Source organism: Labrus bergylta, chromosome 23, assembly GCF_963930695.1.
Source record: "Labrus bergylta chromosome 23, fLabBer1.1, whole genome shotgun sequence".
Classification (NCBI taxonomy): Eukaryota; Metazoa; Chordata; class Actinopteri; order Labriformes; family Labridae; genus Labrus; species Labrus bergylta.
In genome coordinates, this window is record NC_089217.1 from 7,770,946 (window position 1) to 7,789,295 (window position 18,350).

An 18,350-nucleotide genomic window follows, 5' to 3' on the forward strand; every position below is an offset into this window, starting at 1 on the left:
TTTTGCATGGTTAGGAATTTTTTTGTACCTGCGACAATCATCTTCAGATGTAAATCTCAGTACTGAATCTTCATGTATCATCAATGCAAAATCCTTTTAAGCTTCTCATTTCGTTGGTGACACCTTCATTCTTCAACACCTCAGGTATCTGCAGCATAAACCAGCACCTCTCATCTCCTCCCGGCAAATGAAGTCCTGTCTTATGAGACATTCCCCCCGCCTGAAACCTGACGCCTGAAATCTTTTGGAGGAGATTCGATCCTGCATGTTGAACAGCCTTTGACGCAAGTCCACAATCCAAACATGACATTTCTGTGTTAGTTTGAAGTTGCAGTAACACAAACCTTACTGGGATTTTCCCTTTCAGCACATGACGCAAATCTACAGTCATAATCTGTTGGAGTAAAGGAGAAGAACATTGTTTATAATAGCCAAGCTGTGACGTGTTTTAATGTGGTAGAAGCATCTGAGTTTAATGTAAAAGTGATAGTTAGCTGTGTGTGTGTGTGTGTGTGTGTGTGTGCGTGTGTTGGACCAAACTGTTGCTCTGTGTGTGGTCTCTGGTTTTTTGCCTCTGACTCACTCAGGCGGCCATGTTGCTTTGGATTTCAAGGAGGCCCAGACAGGCACACACACACACACACACACATGCAGAGGAGGGAGCAGAGTTAACCCAGATTTACTCTCGGAACACCGGGGGAGAAACAAAGCATCTGCAGCCATGCGAATACCACAAGTGCACTGTCCAATTAATGCGATAACAACAGCACAAGGGGGGAGATTTGAGCAGTTAGAGGTTTGTTTTTTTTTAAACTGTAAATGTGCAAATTCAAGAACTTGAAAACAAACTTCACTAAATCATAATGATAAGAACTCAGATTCACTCTTCATGTATTGTATTTGAAGCAGGTTTGAAAGGTTCCTGCAGCCTCTTTAACCAGCGGAAGCCTGGTCCATTATGCCTTTCCCAAAGGACTGGACAGATTTGAGTTATTAACTGTCCCCTCCCTCCCACACATACAAAATACTCACACAAACAACCCATGCAAGAACTATTCAAAACTATACCTCAATCCCTATGTTATTCATCATACATAATAACTAATAATGGTTAAGCTTTACGCCTCCCATCTTTAGGCAAAGAGCGTCATCATACTCAGTAAAAACAAAACTGCACCAAAACAACTACATCTATTTGATCAAATCAAACAATGAGCTGACAGACAAATGACACGTGATAATAATAGAGTTTGATATAGATGTATTTATGTGTATGTGTCAAAAATAATGATATGCATTTCTTTACCTTTATTATAAAAACATTTGACTGTTAGAGCGACATTCTGCTTTCGTTCATACAAAAGACTGTATGTAAATAGATTTATATAATCTGATTTATTGTAAGAATTTCTCCTCTTTAATGTAGAATTTTTAGGTTTTTTAAAACAGTTTGAATATTTATAGCCTCCTGAGCAGCTGTGAACTCTATTAAATGCCAAAATGATTTTTAAAAAAAAGCTCATTCTGTAGTAGCAACACCATTTGAAATGAGTTTGGACGCATTCTAAGGGCACTTACATTTAGATTCATTTGAATCATTGACCACTGTAGCTTCTGCGTTATAGGCAGATCCAAAATCTCTTAAAAAGTTCAGAGGACCACCTGGAGGGCTTTGGTGAAATGAGAAGCAGCAGATTGTGTGGACATGTAGAAGATCTACAGGTGTGTGATCCACCACACAGATCTGAGCTTCATCATATGGGGGTCTGTGTTGTTTTTGGAGGTCCTTGAGATGAGAAACTTTTGGGAAGGCCTGCCATAAGGCACATTCTTCCACTTGAAGAGAGGGGGGATGGGAGGGGAAGTTTTGTTGCTCAGGCTCTCCCCCACCATGTGCATACCAGAGCCACACAAAAAAAAAAAAAAAAAAAAAAAAAAGACAGTGTGATTGAGCTGCAGCTCTGAACACAAGTCAGCCTCGGGAACATCTCATCGGACACCTCACAGGGAGAAAGATCCATTCTTGAGAGAGGTTCAGGATATTCTATCATTTTATTGTTCTGTCAGAGTAAAAGGGGGGCTGTGGAAAAAAAAAAAAGGGGTGGTGCGTCTGAGAGAGAGATCCTATTACAGAGATCCAGACTTTTTCATGGCAAGTTTTTTGGAGGTGGGGGGAGGGCGAATTTACAACTTTCTCGGCCTGGTTCCCTTTCTTACCCAGCGTAAATACCTCAAAACAACATTTAAAGAATCCGATTGAAAGTGTTCGTCGCGTTTTTCATGACTTCTTGGAGCTTTTGGAATCTGGATAATGAAGGAATTCTGGGAGATCTCGCAAGGATCGGACGAGAAGTGCAGAGTAAAAAAGTTTGGGAGGACTGCGAGACAACTTTAAGGCTGTTTCCACTCAGCATGCAGAGTTTGGAAACCTTCTTAAAATCTAATGAAGAAAACGTAATCGATCATTGACCGTGGACGCGGCATAAGTGAAGCGATAGGATACAAAGTAATCTCATCTGTGCACAGTTATACTCTCTCTCCCAAGATGTCTTCCCAGGCTCGCAGGAGCCCCATTGTTGGATTTTACGGGATGCTTTCCCTCTGGGCTGCCTGGATCTCTGGCTCCGGGGCAGTTTTGTCTCCGAATGGGACCATCTTCGAGGATCAGTGCAAGAAAACAACAACCTGTGAAGCTCTGAAATACAACACATGTCTGGGATCGCCTTTACCATACACACATACATCTCTGATCCTGGCGGAGGACTCCAGCACCCAAGAAGATGCCTTTGAGAAGTTGACCATGTGGTCTGGTAAGTGTTCATGGATCCAAATAAAGACTTAAAGATGCTCCATGATTGGTTGTTTTGATTGTGGAAAAAACTGATAAACACACAGAGCTGCTAAAAGAGTGCAAGATTTGATGAATCCTTTCACAGTGCACAAGAGAACAGCATCCACCTACTGTACCGAAATGACCATAGCTTTAATGGAAATGGAAACAGGACCTTCCAGTTTCGAAAGTTTGAGTTGAATATAATATTTCACGACAGATCAGTCATTGACCACCGTACAGTATGAAGTGCCTACGATAACTAAGCGTTCAGTCTCTTTATTATATCTGGTTAAAAATGTCTCATAATTATGATTTATAAAATGTGAACGTGACAGACTGGAATCTAAACTTGTTAATGAGTAAGTATAACAAGTATAACTTCACAATAAATCAATGACTGTCCATGAGACCGTTTTGGAGTTATATTAAATACTCAAGTCGACTTGATTTGTCTGTATCTGTAAAAAAAAAAAAAAAAAGATAAGTATTGGTGTTAAATTGACCCACAAAATCCAAATTATTTCATTTGGATGACTTTATAGTGGGCTAAGTGAGTGTTTATTGTGTTGTCTGGATGTGATAATAATGGTCTAACAATGGGCTATGATGAGCAGGAAGTGAGGCCCCTAACTGGAAATGAAGAGGTTAAGAGCCATTAAAGGCAACAAAAGGAATCACTCATAGGTGTTAGCCATGAGACAAAAGGAGAATCTCAGGTAGAAAAGCTTTTTAGATCATCTGTTAGAAGACTTGATGATCTGTAATGATCTGTCATACTCACAGGAAACACACACCTGATGACGTTTAGTGCTCAGGAGCCTTGGTTTGTTTATTCTCCTGTTTAACACAAAACGATTGACAGAACTGTATTCAGTGTATACATGTTTAATTAAGCACAGCATCATTAAGATGATGGAGCTTAGATTAATAATGTTGTTACTTTCTCTTAACTGTTGTTTCAGTGTGTTAAAAATGAGTACTGTGCTAACTATATGGATTACAAATGGCAGCAAGAACATGAAGATGTATTTCATGTTAAATGTGACAAAAATATATTTTTTTCGGATTTATTCCTCAAAATCTTAGTTTTCTTTTCATTGAAAAAAAAATAGGCCAAAAAAAATAGCCCAGAAACATCATTCTATTTTCTTATCAGCCAAACTGCAGATTCTTTTCTGTAATATTAAGAGTCCCTGTGATGAAATCCTCACACCAGAGCAGCTGAATTCAGGAAATCAATGGCAGTTTTTGATGATATTTTCCTTTTTAATTGACAGATTGATTAAACGGCTATTGTTGCATTAAGAAATACTGAACCGCTCTGTAAAATAAAGTAATTACAGATGAACTCAGGAAGTCATAACCTGTAATAATGTGGATGACAGCATTGTCAAACAATTAAGTACAAGGATTATAATGTTTTACCCACATATTGACCAACTTCTTTGTTATTGCTTTTCCTGTCTTAGGTTTGCGTAACGCTCCTCGGTGTTGGTCGGTCATCCAGCCTTTGCTCTGTGCCGTCTATATGCCCAAATGTGAGAACGGCCGAGTGGAGCTCCCCAGTCAGAATCTGTGTTTGGCTACACGTCGGCCCTGCAGCATCGTGGACCGGGAGAGAGGCTGGCCCAACTTCCTCAAATGTGACCATTTCCCTCTGGGCTGCTCGGTACGCTCTGCTGTTACGTTATAAGCTGTGATATTGCTGCACGATCTCCAGACTAGATTCCATTGAATCTCATCTCTGCTGTGCTCTTTTGTAAAGCGTCTTGAGATAACCGTTGTTATGAATTGGCACGATACAAATAATGATTGATTGATCTGTGTGTTTGTGCAGAATGAGGTACAGAAGCTGAAGTTCAACACGTCAGGACAGTGTGAGGCTCCTCTGGTGAAAACAGACATTCAGTCGAGCTGGTACAAAGACGTGGAGGGCTGCGGCATCCAATGTGACAACCCTCTGTTCACAGAGGAGGAACACAATGACATGCACGCCTACATCGCTTACTTTGCCACCATCACTCTCCTCTGCACCTTCTTCACACTGGTGAGATGAAACTACAGTACCCAGAAATCAGTTATAATAGTTTTATATACAGAAAGCTAACTTTTGAACCCTCCTCTAACTTTTAAAACATCCTCACATTCAGGCTACATTTCTTGCCGACTGGAAGAACTCCAACCGTTACCCGGCTGTCATCCTCTTCTACATCAACGCCTGCTTCTTTGTGGGCAGTATCGGCTGGCTGGCTCAGTTCCTGGACGGAGCACGGGAGGAGATCGTGTGCAAGAGCGACAACACCATGAGACTCGGGGAGCCCTCGTAAGTACAGGAGTTCAACTGATGGGTTGTGAGACTGGATCATACTTATCTGGATTTGATTTGATTGGTCATACCTTAACCAGTAATCATACTTTGACACTCTCTGTCTCAAATCCAGGTATTTTCTAACTAGACATGCTACAATCTTAATCCTCCTCTTCTGTTTCTCAGTTTCCAATCAAATGTCAAAGCATGAGCTTGTCGACTCAGAGTTCTGTGTGTGTACACGGACAAGGAGATTTAGAAATGTCCTTCTATTGAAAATATTTGATGAATCTGGAACAAATCCAAACAGATTTCTGACTTTTTTTGTTCATGTTCTTGGATATCTCTGATATTTGTGTTCTGGGGATTTTGTGTACCTGTGTTACCTTGTAAATGTCTCTTAGGTGTAGTTTCATACAAGCTATTTATGGGTTTCAACCACACCCACACACACGTCTTCATATTTCTTCATGTGTTCAGTATATTTGTGTGAAAAATAAAAAACTTAACTTCACTAGACATCCTAATAAATTTCATGTCGCGTTTGCCTCTGCAGGTCTTCTGAGACGCTCTCGTGTGTCACCATCTTCATCATCGTGTACTACTCCCTGATGTCGGGTGTGATCTGGTTCGTCATGCTGACCTACGCCTGGCACACGTCGTTCAAAGCACTCGGCACCACTCACCAGCCGCTGTCCGGCAGAACCTCCTACTTCCACATGGTCACCTGGTCCATTCCCTTCGTCCTCACTGTAGCCATCCTCGCTATTGCTGAGGTTTGAAATCCAGATATAAACAATCAAATATTTTCAGTGTGATGACCCAATCCTGTGTCTGATGTGTTGTCTTGTTTGGCTCCACAGGTGGATGGAGACTCAGTGAGTGGGATCTGTTTTGTGGGCTACAAAAACTACAGATACCGTGCTGGCTTTGTGCTGGCTCCTATTGGAGTGGTGCTGGTTGTTGGTGGCTACTTCCTCATTCGAGGTGAGGAACCTAAAAATCAGACACACATTTAAAGTAGCTCTGTGTTGGCTTGTTTTTCAGTGAAGCCAAGTAGTCTAGACCTTTCCACTTCTGTACTTGATGTTTTACCAACAACAACTCATCCAGTATATTCCTCTTTTTAGGTGTGATGACTTTGTTTTCCATTAAGAGTAACCACCCAGGACTACTAAGTGAGAAAGCAGCCAGCAAAATCAATGAGACCATGCTGAGACTCGGTATGTTCTTCTCTTTTACATCTAGAGGGGGGTTAAAGTAGAAACTCTCCTGGTTAGGATACGGGAGACAAACTAAGTGTTCGGTGAAGAAATCCAAGATTGAAAGAGTCTGTGGCAGCACGTCTTCTGATCCACTGCTCATCATTTTGAGCTGTAATCAACAGTTTAAGTATTTTTAACTACAAAAATAAAGATTGTTATTTTACAATAACGTTTATCGCTTACACTACATTTTCCAAACAAACTCTTATAGACCTTGTTATGAAGCCTATCATGAGTACTGTAAGGTGTCTGATATCAAACCTCTCATTTGTTCTGTTCCTCTTTGTCAGGTATATTTGGCTTTCTCGCTTTTGGCTTTGTTCTTATCACCTTCGGCTGCCATTTCTACGATTTCTTTAACCAGGCTGAATGGGAGAGGAGCTTCAGAGAATATGTGCTGTAAGTTTTTTTTAAAGTACATTTTAAAAAAATCCAGAAATGTCTACAGTCTCCTTCCTCATTTCTACATGGCATAGCAGCAATGGTTTACACCTGCTTGGACCAGAACTACTTAATAGCTAAACCATCCATACAGAAATCCTCAAATTGATGCTGCTGAGGCTCCAAACCGCTGCTCAACCTCTCAGCCTCCAGCGGTGAATGCAGCCCTATTTCCCCACAGTGTTGACACTGGCTGGGCTGGAATTAATTTAGCCTCAAAAATGTAAACTGCTCTTTCCTGCCCTCACATGTGAAAAGACTCTCCTATGTACCAGATCCAGCATTTGAATATAGCTCCGTCATGTACGCAGAAGGTGTGGGAGGAACTTGGTGGAGGCATTAGGCCGATCATCTCTGGGACTTTTTGTCAACAGGTGTGAAGCCAACGTGACAATCGCCTCCAAGACCAACAAGCCGATCCCAGAGTGCACCATAAAGAACCGTCCCAGCCTGATGGTGGAGAAAATCAACCTGTTCTCCATGTTTGGGACTGGAATCGCTATGAGCACCTGGGTCTGGACCAAGGCCACCATCCTCATCTGGAAGCGGACCTGGTGCAGGTAAGAATACATTGAGTGAACATTAGAAGTGATATGTGTGGCTTTAGCCGTACTTTAACAAACAGATAACTAAGATTGTCTTTTTTTTAGGCATATTTGCAGCCTTCAAGTACTCCTTTCAAATGTCTACATCCATGTATTTTTACTGGTCATGATCTAATCACGTTCATGTATGGTTTTACAGATTTCCTGGCAGGATGGTTTAAGTGTCTTTTCTATTCAACCAGTTTGCAGTGTTAATCCCGGCTTTTGTAACTGTGCTCACATGGGCTCAATATGACTTGGATTTTATGCAAAGGCTGTTCTCCTTCTGTTTAAAAAAAAAAAAAAAAAAAAGGCACAGTATTGAAGGCGTCCGGGAATGATCCGTTTGAACTTGAGTGACGTTAAATGATTACGTTTTGGGACAGGATAATCGGACGCAGCGACAATGAACCAAAGAGGATCAAAAAGAGCAAGATGATCGCAAAAGCCTTCGCGATGAGGAAGGAGCTTCACAAGGACCCAGAGAAGGAGCTGTCATTCAGCATGCACACGGTGTCCCATGATGGTCCAGTGGGTGAGTATTATTTGGAGGGAAGAAGGAAACGCTTGAGGCGATGGTCTGGTGATGTTTGTATACTTCCACCGTGTGGTCAATAACTGTAACTGCGTCACATTTTTTGGATTATATCTTGTGACGATCGTGTCAGAAACAGTTTCTTCAGGGCTTCTGTGGCTGCTGTGCTTGTTTAACTTGCAACAGTTCAGAGTTTTATATGTTGCATATAAAGCTGTCCTGATTTGAGTATTTCTTGTGTTTCTCATAGCTGGAATTAATTTTGAGCTGAATGAGCCATCGAATGACATGTCCTCAGCCTGGGCGCAGCATGTGACCAAGATGGTTGCCAGGCGAGGTGCCATCCTGCCGCAGGACATTTCTGTGACTCCTACCGGTACACCAGGTAAGATCTCAAACTCCCATTCATTCCTTTTTTTTCCCCCACTTCCCTCCTTTGCCCTTTTCTTTCTATCAGAGCATCTATTATTGTTTTTTGTTTTTTTTTTGCCCCCAGTGCCCCCTCCAGAGGAGAGGAACCGGCTGTGGATGGTTGAAGCTGAGATTTCCCCAGAGATGATAAAGAGGAAAAAGAAGAAGAAGAAGAGGAGGAAGGAGGTGCGTCCGGAGGAGGAGATGGTGGACCACCACGCTTACCGCCAGCGTGAGTTTGGACGAAGCTCGGTGCCTCGCCTCCCCAAACTGCCAACCCACCCGAGTCTGGTGGCAAACCTGCGGCATCAGCAGAAGATGGAGCAGGAAGTTCTGCCAGGGTCCTTCCCAGATTTCCAGCCCTCCCACCCCTTGTCTTGTGAGGAGAGGGGTCCCTACCCACAATACCAGAGCAGCTCGAACAGCCATGGCCGCAGCCACCGGCTCTCTAACCCTTTAACCTACGACGATCGCCCGGAGGATCTGGGTCTTGGCCCCCGCTGCCCCCCCTCAGCCTCCACCTGGCAGCCCAGTGGTTCCTCCCGCTACCCCAGAGAGATGGATCGCACAGATGGGCTTTCAGAGAGGATGGCCCATGTGGCTCGGGTACCGGCAAGTCGGAGGACCGGTTATGGGCCCGTTCACTCCCGGACCAATCTGATGGAGGCGGAGCTCATGGATGCGGACTCTGACTTCTAAGAGCAAATCACCAACATTTGACTTTGTGGTACACAGACAGTAAGCTACAAGAAGTGCTGGAAACTTTCAAACTCTTACTGACGTGCACCGAATCCTCTCCGCTAAGAGGGAAAGATGGAACTAAGCTGGTCCATTTTCTGATTTTGTTTTTTTAAAAGAAAAGGGACAAAGCTGAAATATGATGTGAATAAGTTATGGGGAAAATATTTTTATACTATATTTGGTCCCAAAATAAAATTCAAAAGGCAACTCCATGATGACAAGACAAACGAGGCAGCTAAACTTTACATGGCTTGAAACAAAAATATTTCGACGTTGAATCCCCCCCCCATGCATTCATCAGTTAAGGTGTCAAGAATACAATTATGAATTGAAACAGCCATCTTGTTTTTGAATAACAGGACATTTGAAGATGTTGGTCGTCCATAAAACTCTTTAAAGTTGGTTATAATCTTTAATATTTGACTGACAGCTCTTGTATGATGTATACTGTCCAAAAACAGTCAAATGAGACCTACACAGAAGACCATACAGATAAAAGAAAGGCCCATACTCTCCTTCTGTATCAGATTTTAAGTTAAGTCGAGCTCATTTATGTCTCTCCACTTAAATCATAACTTGTGTTACAATAAACTTGAGGTACTCTCCATTTTCCTATTAGAATAACTTAATACAATAGTACTCAGCATTACCTGGTGCCCTCTCTGGTTTATCTAGTCTACTGAAAGTGTGCTCTGTTGAATCTTTAAGTACACCTTTAAATGACTGCAGCAGGGCGAAAAGTTCCATTACTGTAGGCCTGAAACAACAACACGTCTTCTATGTCTTTTAAGTGACTTTTTTGTATTTTGGTATATCACAGTTGCTGGCATGAAACAAAGTATTTTTTGCACTCTGTTGCCTGGTGCAATAAGCCGACAATGTGCTTATTCTTTTCCTTGAGAAGAAGACTCAAATGGCCATCTTTTTCTCAATGAGTTCTCTTTGTGAATGTCCACACAGAGTTTCTTTTTGTACAGCTTTGTCTAAAGTGTTATTTTTTTATAGCAGTATTTCTACTTGTATGTATCTGATGTACATATTCACTCCTGACTGGGCTTCATATGTGCTTACCAGTTGAAAATCTTTTTGTATGATGTGTTTTAGACTGCAGTGGACTTAGAAGTTACAGGTTACTTTACTTTGTTTCTAAATGTTTCCATGTTCTGCTCTCTATTTCTATGTGTGTGTACTGTATATAGGATGTTCATAGAATCCTCAGTAAGGGTATTATTTGTACAGATTTATATATCAATCACTTGATCACTCTGCTGATAAAATGAAATAAAAAGGGAAGAGTCTACAGTTATGAAAAGTTGTCACTGTGCTTGTGCTGTAACCAAACTTTCACCCATAAATGTTATTGTAAAGTCAGTATGGATAAATGATGCTACAGTGCAGACATATTCTTTTCCATTGAAAGTCAGTTTGTGTCCAGTTATGTTGATGTTTATTTATGTTTTAGATAGCACACTACTACAAATTCAACAACACAGTTGGTTTGGTAAAAAGAATACAGAATAGCTGAACATTTAATGAAGATTATGTTTGAATTATTTTTCAAATATCCTGCTTTGAAAAGTGATGCATTCAGTTTTGTAAGCTTTTTATTGATATACACCATTTGGCCTTGTTTGTCTTTATCCCGACTGTGTTTTAAAAAAACAAAAAAGGTTTACTGTCACTTTGACTTTGCAGCTGTACTTTCTTTTATGTCAATAAAAGTAATAACCCCTAACAGTTTTTGTTTCAGTGCTTTGCTTTATTTCACACATTTGCACTTGAACCTGTCAAATATTACGATTGCATCACACAGCACCTCATGTACAAAGCCTCATTCCCCTGAAGCTCCTTTGACAATGGCTCTGACTGTGCCTGAAGGTATTAACAAAAAAAAAAGATCTGTAGGCTATATGTCAATGTCTCTGAAACTATCTTACAAAATAAAACATTAATATTTGACTTATGTCTAAGAAACATTTGCATGTATGTATGAGGGGGAAAAAGTGACGCAACTTGAGAGACAAATTAAAAGACGTCACACCTGAGGTTTCAAATTAGGACTAAAAGTTGCACTTCATTCTGCAGTGTCTTATAACTCTACCACTAGGAGCGCTACAGTTTTGAATTCTGAAATATGCTGTTGTTTTTTTTTCTAAATTTCAAAAGATTCGGAATATAACTTGTTAGGCCTACCTGTGTTCAAACAACTAAAGTGGGAAAGCTGAAAATGCAAGAATAAAATAACAGTTCCAGTTCCATGTTGTGTGTTGTGAACTCAGTGAGATTGTCCCCACCCCCTCTCTCCCATCGTAGCCTATTTGTTTGGAGTCAAACGACGTGGTGGTCAGCCGGTGACAGACATCACCACACAGACCTAAGGAAGCCTTGCACTGTTGATGCTCAGATAGTACAAGACTGATACTTAGGGGGCGGGGGTGGAAAAAAAAGAAGAAAAGAATGTCGAACCAGAAGTCTCCAGTGATGCCTGGCGATGTGGAGAACCTGCGGAGGAGATCCATGGCTGAATCAGGTGAGACTCAGCTGCTGCTTGACCTCCATTCAACAGCACTTCAACAGGAGGTGTTTTTGTCTCCTTCACAACTGAAAGAAAACCCCACTTTAACAGAGTTCTCCAAATGTTCTTTGTCTTTTTATTATTCTGATTTTGCCTTAGACTTGAATCCTAAGTGCGTTTATTCATTTCACCTGTGCTGCCGACCGTTCCCCTGTTTAACTAAACAAAAAAATACACCCTTTAGTTTTCTTTGACTTTCAGGGACAGTGTACTCCTACACCGTTATTCATTTATGTGTGAGAGTCTCAAATAACTCGATCCTGAATTGACTCTTCTGACCTTTTTAGTTCTCATCTCCCCAAAAATTGCAGCCAATTTTATAATGAAATGGAAATCTCACATTAGTTTTTGAGAGATCTGTGTAGTTGAAAGATGTTATTTCTTCATGTCTAAGGGCTTTTAGTTTCCACATCAGCTCTCTCCTGCATCATTGTTCTCTTTGATAAACTAATGGACATGGGAATCGACAGTGATTAGTATAAAGTCAGATCCAGAAAGACAACATTATAAGCAAGCAGATCAACTTTATACAGCGTAACCAGCATGCTTTTATTTTTAATTTCAAAGCATAACACAGTGCACTAAGTTTTCATAGCTCCATGTGTAGCAATGCATTGATAATGTGATCGGTCGTGGCAGGCGGTAGTGTACAGAGTAGGGGGGGTGAGGTGGTACCCTGCATGACTCTCAGGAGGTTTTTGTTAGTCACACACACATTTCCAAGTTAGCGGGAGGGCGTTGTTCCTGGCAAAGGGTCAATCTCCACACCTCCCATGCAGACACACACACACACACACACACAGTATCATCATATGTATCATTTCAAGCTTTTTTCACTGCTGAAGTGTCAAATATACTTTAGTCAATATTTTCCTTAATCTGTTACTCATCTTTATAAGAGAACTGTCTAGATCCTGAGCAGCATCCCCGGTTTCCGAGGCAAAAGTCCCAAACTGACTGGTTCAGAGTTGGCCCCCAGCATCCAGAGCTCGGTGCAGTTGAGACGCCCTCCCCTGATGCCTCTAACCACCACTTCTGCCACTACACACCCAAATGTTTCCTCACCGTCCACAGAGGTATATCCAAACAAGTATCATGGCTCCTACTTGTAAATCTTGCCCAGTGGAAGAGTTTTGTGCTCACATTTTTTTTGCTCTGCACAGGAGGACACGGCGCCTCGGCCCGGTCCACTCCATCCCGAGGGGTTCGATTGACTCCGTCACGGTATGGAGAAGAGGGCTGGCATGAAGGCACCTCAAAGACAACGATCAGAGCTGAGAATGAGGTGGAGGCTCACAGGGAGGCCAACAACTACAAGGTGGGCTATGTCGACCGTGCACCTCATCAGCATTCAAATGAATTGCAGGGGTCAAAATTTGGAGTTATTTTAAAGCTGTGGGGATGTTTGAAAAGAAAAAAACAGCCAAGAACCAACTTAAAGTTAAAGAAGTGCTCACAATTTGAAAGGAGACATACAGTCCAGCTTTAAAGATGGAGGTGGCGTTATTTGTTCTTCTTCTCACCACATCATTGTCTCATGGAGTAATTCACTATTTCTGAACGGACTACTTTCAAACCCATTGAACTCTAATGTTTCATTCTGAAAGATCATGTTTAAGTTCCATTTCTCACTGAATGTCTGGGTAACACATTTTAAATCCCTCTTTCTTCAGTTTGGCTTCCGAAAGTGGAAGATGAATGTCACGGAGAGACCCATTGAAGACCAATCAGAGATCATCAAAGAGCTCCATTCTGATCTTAGCATTGTGAAGCCTCGGGATGGTATTTTTCCTCATTTTTGTTTCTTTGGACTTCAGAGGACCCACATACTCATGCAGACAAATAACAGTTGTATGGGTAAAGCTTTAATTTGTAATTCTTCTTCTTCTTTCTTTCAGGCTCCATGGTCTCCTTCGGGAATATATTTTATGTAATCTTATTTGGATGGTGGATGTCTTTAATCTACTTCCTCATTTGCCCACTGATGTTTCTAACTATCTTTGGTGCACCTTATGGTGCGTATGCTTGCCTCACTCTTGCGTATTACAGATTCTCCACAAATGCTTAATGTAATGCTGTTTATGTTTTTATTGCTCTTTTTAAGGCAAACTTTGTTTTCGGATGGCGTGCTACTTCATTTGGCCATTTGGAAAGTCTGTAGAAAAGGTAATATCATATGCGGTATCCTTGCGTCTTCATTTTTTGTATCTTAGCATTGAGATATTTAAGTGCTGAAATATGTTTATTAGACTGTACCAGTGAATATTTTTGTCATCTTATCCTGTTGTTTCCTTTGCCTTATTCAGCCAAGTGCAGTTCGGAGATGCATTATTAAGCCTCCCAAGTGTGACGTCATTCCTGAGGAGAGGGACAGTGAGGAGAGTAAAGATGTGGCGCCTCTTCTGGTGTCTTCTCCAATCCCTGTTGAGATCCCTGTCCCAGAACCGCCTGCTAGAAAGACTTCGAAACACTGGGTAAGATCACTTCTGGCAAAGAAAGGTCACTAATATTTGAACTTTGTAGATGATGTGAATTCTTCTTCTGTGCAGTGTCGTTTCAGTACGTATGTCTGGCTGCTCTTGGGTTACCCGGTGCTGGGTGTGTTCCACTGCCTGGCCTGTGTGCTCTCCTGGCTGCTGGTCTTCACCATACCTGTTGCCAAAATGAACGCTCGCACGCTGACCACCGTTCTCCTCATGGCACCAGAGGACGTTCATGTTCACAAGGTGGAAAAGGTACACTATACTCACACTGCTCATCACGGTTATATTCTCTAGACTTAATATAGCCTCTTCATGAGCTATGGTGAAAGAAAACTGAATGACTGCTATGTCAGTGTGAATAATGGCTCTAGCAGCTAATGCACTGATAAAGGCTCATTTAAGACAGTTGTAGCAGTAACTGTACATCATTATGCTTTGATTTGCAAATGACGGATTTTCCTCTCACAGTGTTTACAGATTTCAAAGACTTCAACAGAAAGAAACTCTCTGTGATAATTGCCATTAACATGGTTTGATTACCCAGAAGGCCAGAATAACCAGGATTTAGTTTTTAGAAAGACATGCTGCGTTTAATAGCAAATGTCATGGCTTAAAGTACCATTTGAATATTATATTAACATGGGAAAATATCTCAAAAACTCAAACTCGACAAACTTGAATCGTAACTTGTTGTTGTTTCTTCTTTTGCAGACACAGGAGTGTGAGAACAGAGTCGTCTTATGCTGTTATCAAGCCTTTAATGTGTATTACTACAAATACACTGTGCAAGGAATCAACATTTTTGCTCTCAGTATCCTTTTTGGGTCGATGGTTTAAAATTGACACAGAAAAACAGGACAAAACTTGTTATAAAAAGCCAAAAGGTCATTTAAATATAAACAAAAAAAAAAACAGTTCCTGCAAAAGCCAGCACTTCTAGTTCATAAAAGTTGTATAAGCTGAGAGTTGAAGTTCTGTTCGGTCCATTTGTTCTCCTTAAGACCGTGCTTCTTGCAGACCTGCTTCCTCTCGTACTCTTCACTCTGGTTAATGGCTACACTGACCATGATCACACTTACGTCAGCGCAGAAACCAAGTTTGCCACAGCCATCACCTCCATCATTCCACTCTCCTACTATATTGGCATGGGTATAGCCAGGTAAGGGTTTTTTCTTTGGCATTGTTGCCAATAGATATCTGTGAATGAACGAGAAAGTACAGTTTGGGGATAACAGTTTATTCAATTGTTGGTTTAATGGCGATTTATTTTTTATTTTTTTTGCAGCATTTCTGCACAGAGTAACTTTGCAGTGGGAGCGGTGGTGAATGCAACATTCGGCTCGATCACAGAGATGACGTTTTACATCTCGGCCTTGCTGCAGGGCGTCCGTGCAGGCACCAAATGTTATGAAGAGATCGTAAAAGCTGCCCTCACTGGCACCCTGCTGGGGTGTATACTGTTCATACCTGTGAGGGACGGAGAAGGAAATGCTCACAAATGCTCATGCACGTACTCTAAACTCACAGTGACAGTCTGTGTTTGTGTACTCCTCAGGGTATCTGCATGATCATTGGGGGCATCAGACACAGGGAGCAGCGATTCAACAGTCGTTCAGCAGGAGTGAGCTCCGCTTTGCTGTTCATATCCATAGGAGGTATGCACATTGAACACATTTCAAACTATTTGTGGTGAACAAAAAGATTTAAAAAGTCTTTAACTGATCCTTATGTTTCAATATCTTCCATAGGTGTGTTTGCTCCTACACTCTTCTCAAAGATTTTCGGTAATCTGGTGTGTGAAAGCTGTACCAATATTCCAGGAAATGGCAGTGTACCCTTCGTCTGCAAAGATTGTCATTATGACATGGTGGGCTTTGTTCCCTTACCTCTATATCCATATGCTCATCGCAGTTATACAAGAATGCTTTTTAATTCCAGTCCTGCCATGTTATAATCCCTCCTGTCGTTAAGATCTTTATGGGTCAACAGGAATTTAATATAAAAATATTTTTAAAAAATAAGGTTGAATCTAATTTCCCCCCTTTCTGTGTTCATCAGAGTCAAACTGACCCGCATTTGATTCTGTCTCAAATTGAGTAAGTCCTGATGCTGCGCACACATTTCACCATCTCTTCAAATTCATTTATTGACTTTTCTAACTAATGATTGAGTACAAACAATGTTTTCTAGGCCCCTGGTGTACACTATTTCCTTGCTGTTGCCTGCTGCATACCTGATTGGCCTCATCTTCACTCTGAAGACACATTCCCACATCTATGACATCCATATCAGTGATGGTCAAGGGGGCCATGCACACGGTCAGTACACACAAGAGGGCGTCAACACCTACCACCCCACTGGTGAGGTCCCTACTGGCCATCTCCTGGCAGACAACTCTTGCATTAATTCCAGCGTTGTTGCCAACAGCCAGGTGGTTGCAACAGGTGTGTGGTTGGTTGTGGTGTGTGTGTCGTGTTTTTTTTTTTTTTTAATCTCATGGGTGAAATGAAGTTTAAATCTTGAAACCCCCTGCCTGCTTTATTAACCTGGTTGTGCATGTAAGGAAAGCTTCCCCCTTGCAGTGCATGCCAACACTCCTCAGCATGTGAGGGTGAAGGACACATTTGTTGGTGCATGTGAAAGAGGAGAAAAACATCCTCAATCAATGAGGTAAGTCATAAATCTTGAAACGTATGTTCTTATAGTGTATTTGTCATCAGCAGGTCATCATGTAGTCCACTGGTCCCGCTGGAGAGCGCTCGCTGTGCTGATTGTTGCCACAATTTTGATGGCCGCCTGCGCTGACCTCTGCACTCAGAACATCGAACCCATGCTGATGCAGTCAACCGTCTCTCAAGTATTTAAATTGCTGTCTTTTTTTTTAAGGAGGACGGGAAAAATCCTCTTATATCCTAAGTTTCATTTTTCATTCTTTTGCTTTGAAACTCACAGTATGAAAAAGGAATTAAGGATTAAGTTTTTCAAGCGTGACTATGTAATGTTTCTGTTGTTATTTGACACCACAATTCCTCCTGCAGTACTTCATTGGGGTGACAGTGCTGGCCATGGTGCCAGAGCTTCCTGAGATTGTCAATGGGATCCAGTTTGCATTACAGAACAACATAAGCTTGAGGTATTGAGGATTAGTCTTAATAAAACAAATTCCCACATGTTGTTATCAATGTGTAATAGAACAGCTCATAAGTAAGTATTTTATAAACATTGTACTTCTTTGGTCCATAGCCTTGAAGTTGGGAGTTGCATTGCTGTGCAGGTCTGCATGATCCAGATCCCCCTGCTCATACTCTTCAATGCTTTCTATGTAAGAGCCACATTTTTTTTTTTTTTTTTAGTGTTTTAAAGATCTTTTGCATCATGCAATCACTAGAATGTTGACTGGGTTTGAATTGTTTCCCCAGGATGTTGGATTCCTGCTTGTGTTCAATGACATTCACCTCTGGGCGAGCATCTTCAGTGTCATCCTGGTGAATTACATTTTCATGGATGGAAAATGTGACTACTTTCAGGGTAAGTTTTCAAGACGCAAACATGGATTCAAATAACAGAAGTAATGTCTAGCAGAAGAAAATCCCACATGTAGTCATATCTAAGGCTTGACATGCAGCTAATGATCAACTGTTTGGCTTTGCAGGCACTGCTCTAGTGGTGGTATATCTCATCCTGTTGGCTCTTTACTTCTTCGCTCCAACTCCTCGCTCTTGTTGATCGGCCTGCCAAGAAATTCTCAGAGGCTTCAGAATAAAATGCCACTAATAAAAAATGTATTTGTGTGGGTTCAGTGGGACAGAAGATGGAAAAAGATTAGACTGAGGTTGGAAAAAAACAACAGTGGAGCCTTAAAAAACTATATCTGTAAATATATGTTACTCTGTGTTATTTTTTGGTAATTGAACATCCTGGTTGTTGTAGCTGTCAAAAACAACGAACGCTCATGTTCCCTTTGTTGAATGTAATTTTGTATGTAATATCCGATTTATATTGGAAATAATAAATGCATTGATTTATAAAACATGGCTGTCAATTAGAACCATTTTTAACCAGTGCTTCACCAGAATGTACACCACTAAGATTCATGTAAGATTTTAATTCTGTGGGGCGCCGGTGGCCTAGTGGTTGGTGGGTGGCCTATGTTTGGATCTGACCGTAGGCTCCT

The 18,350-nt window shown here is 41.3% G+C and overlaps 2 protein-coding genes across 4 annotated transcripts; both read left to right on the forward strand.

Annotated features, from left to right (window-relative positions):
• Nucleotides 1-1,952: 1,952 nt before the first annotated feature.
• smo (smoothened, frizzled class receptor) lies at nucleotides 1,953-10,855 on the forward strand. The gene is made up of 12 exons (XM_020652485.3): nucleotides 1,953-2,810; nucleotides 4,303-4,502; nucleotides 4,671-4,880; nucleotides 4,984-5,156; nucleotides 5,698-5,917; nucleotides 6,005-6,128; nucleotides 6,272-6,364; nucleotides 6,697-6,805; nucleotides 7,222-7,407; nucleotides 7,818-7,966; nucleotides 8,217-8,351; nucleotides 8,463-10,855. The coding sequence occupies exons 1-12, from the start codon at nucleotides 2,546-2,548 to the stop codon at nucleotides 9,074-9,076; spliced, it is 2,478 nt and encodes an 825-aa protein (XP_020508141.1). The 5' UTR covers nucleotides 1,953-2,545; the 3' UTR covers nucleotides 9,077-10,855.
• A 347-nt stretch (nucleotides 10,856-11,202) lies between these two features.
• On the forward strand, nucleotides 11,203-18,206 carry cax1 (cation/H+ exchanger protein 1). Of its 3 annotated transcripts, none has more exons than XM_020653295.3 (20): nucleotides 11,203-11,648; nucleotides 12,593-12,769; nucleotides 12,857-13,011; nucleotides 13,367-13,475; nucleotides 13,592-13,708; nucleotides 13,798-13,859; nucleotides 14,000-14,167; nucleotides 14,243-14,428; nucleotides 14,888-14,987; nucleotides 15,194-15,335; nucleotides 15,462-15,645; nucleotides 15,732-15,831; nucleotides 15,925-16,043; nucleotides 16,235-16,272; nucleotides 16,367-16,620; nucleotides 16,897-17,033; nucleotides 17,215-17,309; nucleotides 17,420-17,498; nucleotides 17,596-17,704; nucleotides 17,829-18,206. In XM_020653295.3, the coding sequence occupies exons 1-20, from the start codon at nucleotides 11,576-11,578 to the stop codon at nucleotides 17,900-17,902; spliced, it is 2,478 nt and encodes an 825-aa protein (XP_020508951.2). In that variant the 5' UTR covers nucleotides 11,203-11,575; the 3' UTR covers nucleotides 17,903-18,206. The 3 variants fall into 3 exon arrangements, with proteins under 3 accessions (XP_020508951.2, XP_020508960.2, XP_020508970.2); XM_020653304.3 differs by having other exon boundaries at nucleotides 16,900-17,033; XM_020653314.3 differs by having other exon boundaries at nucleotides 16,367-16,494; nucleotides 16,900-17,033.
• The last annotated feature ends 144 nt before the right edge of the window (nucleotides 18,207-18,350 follow it).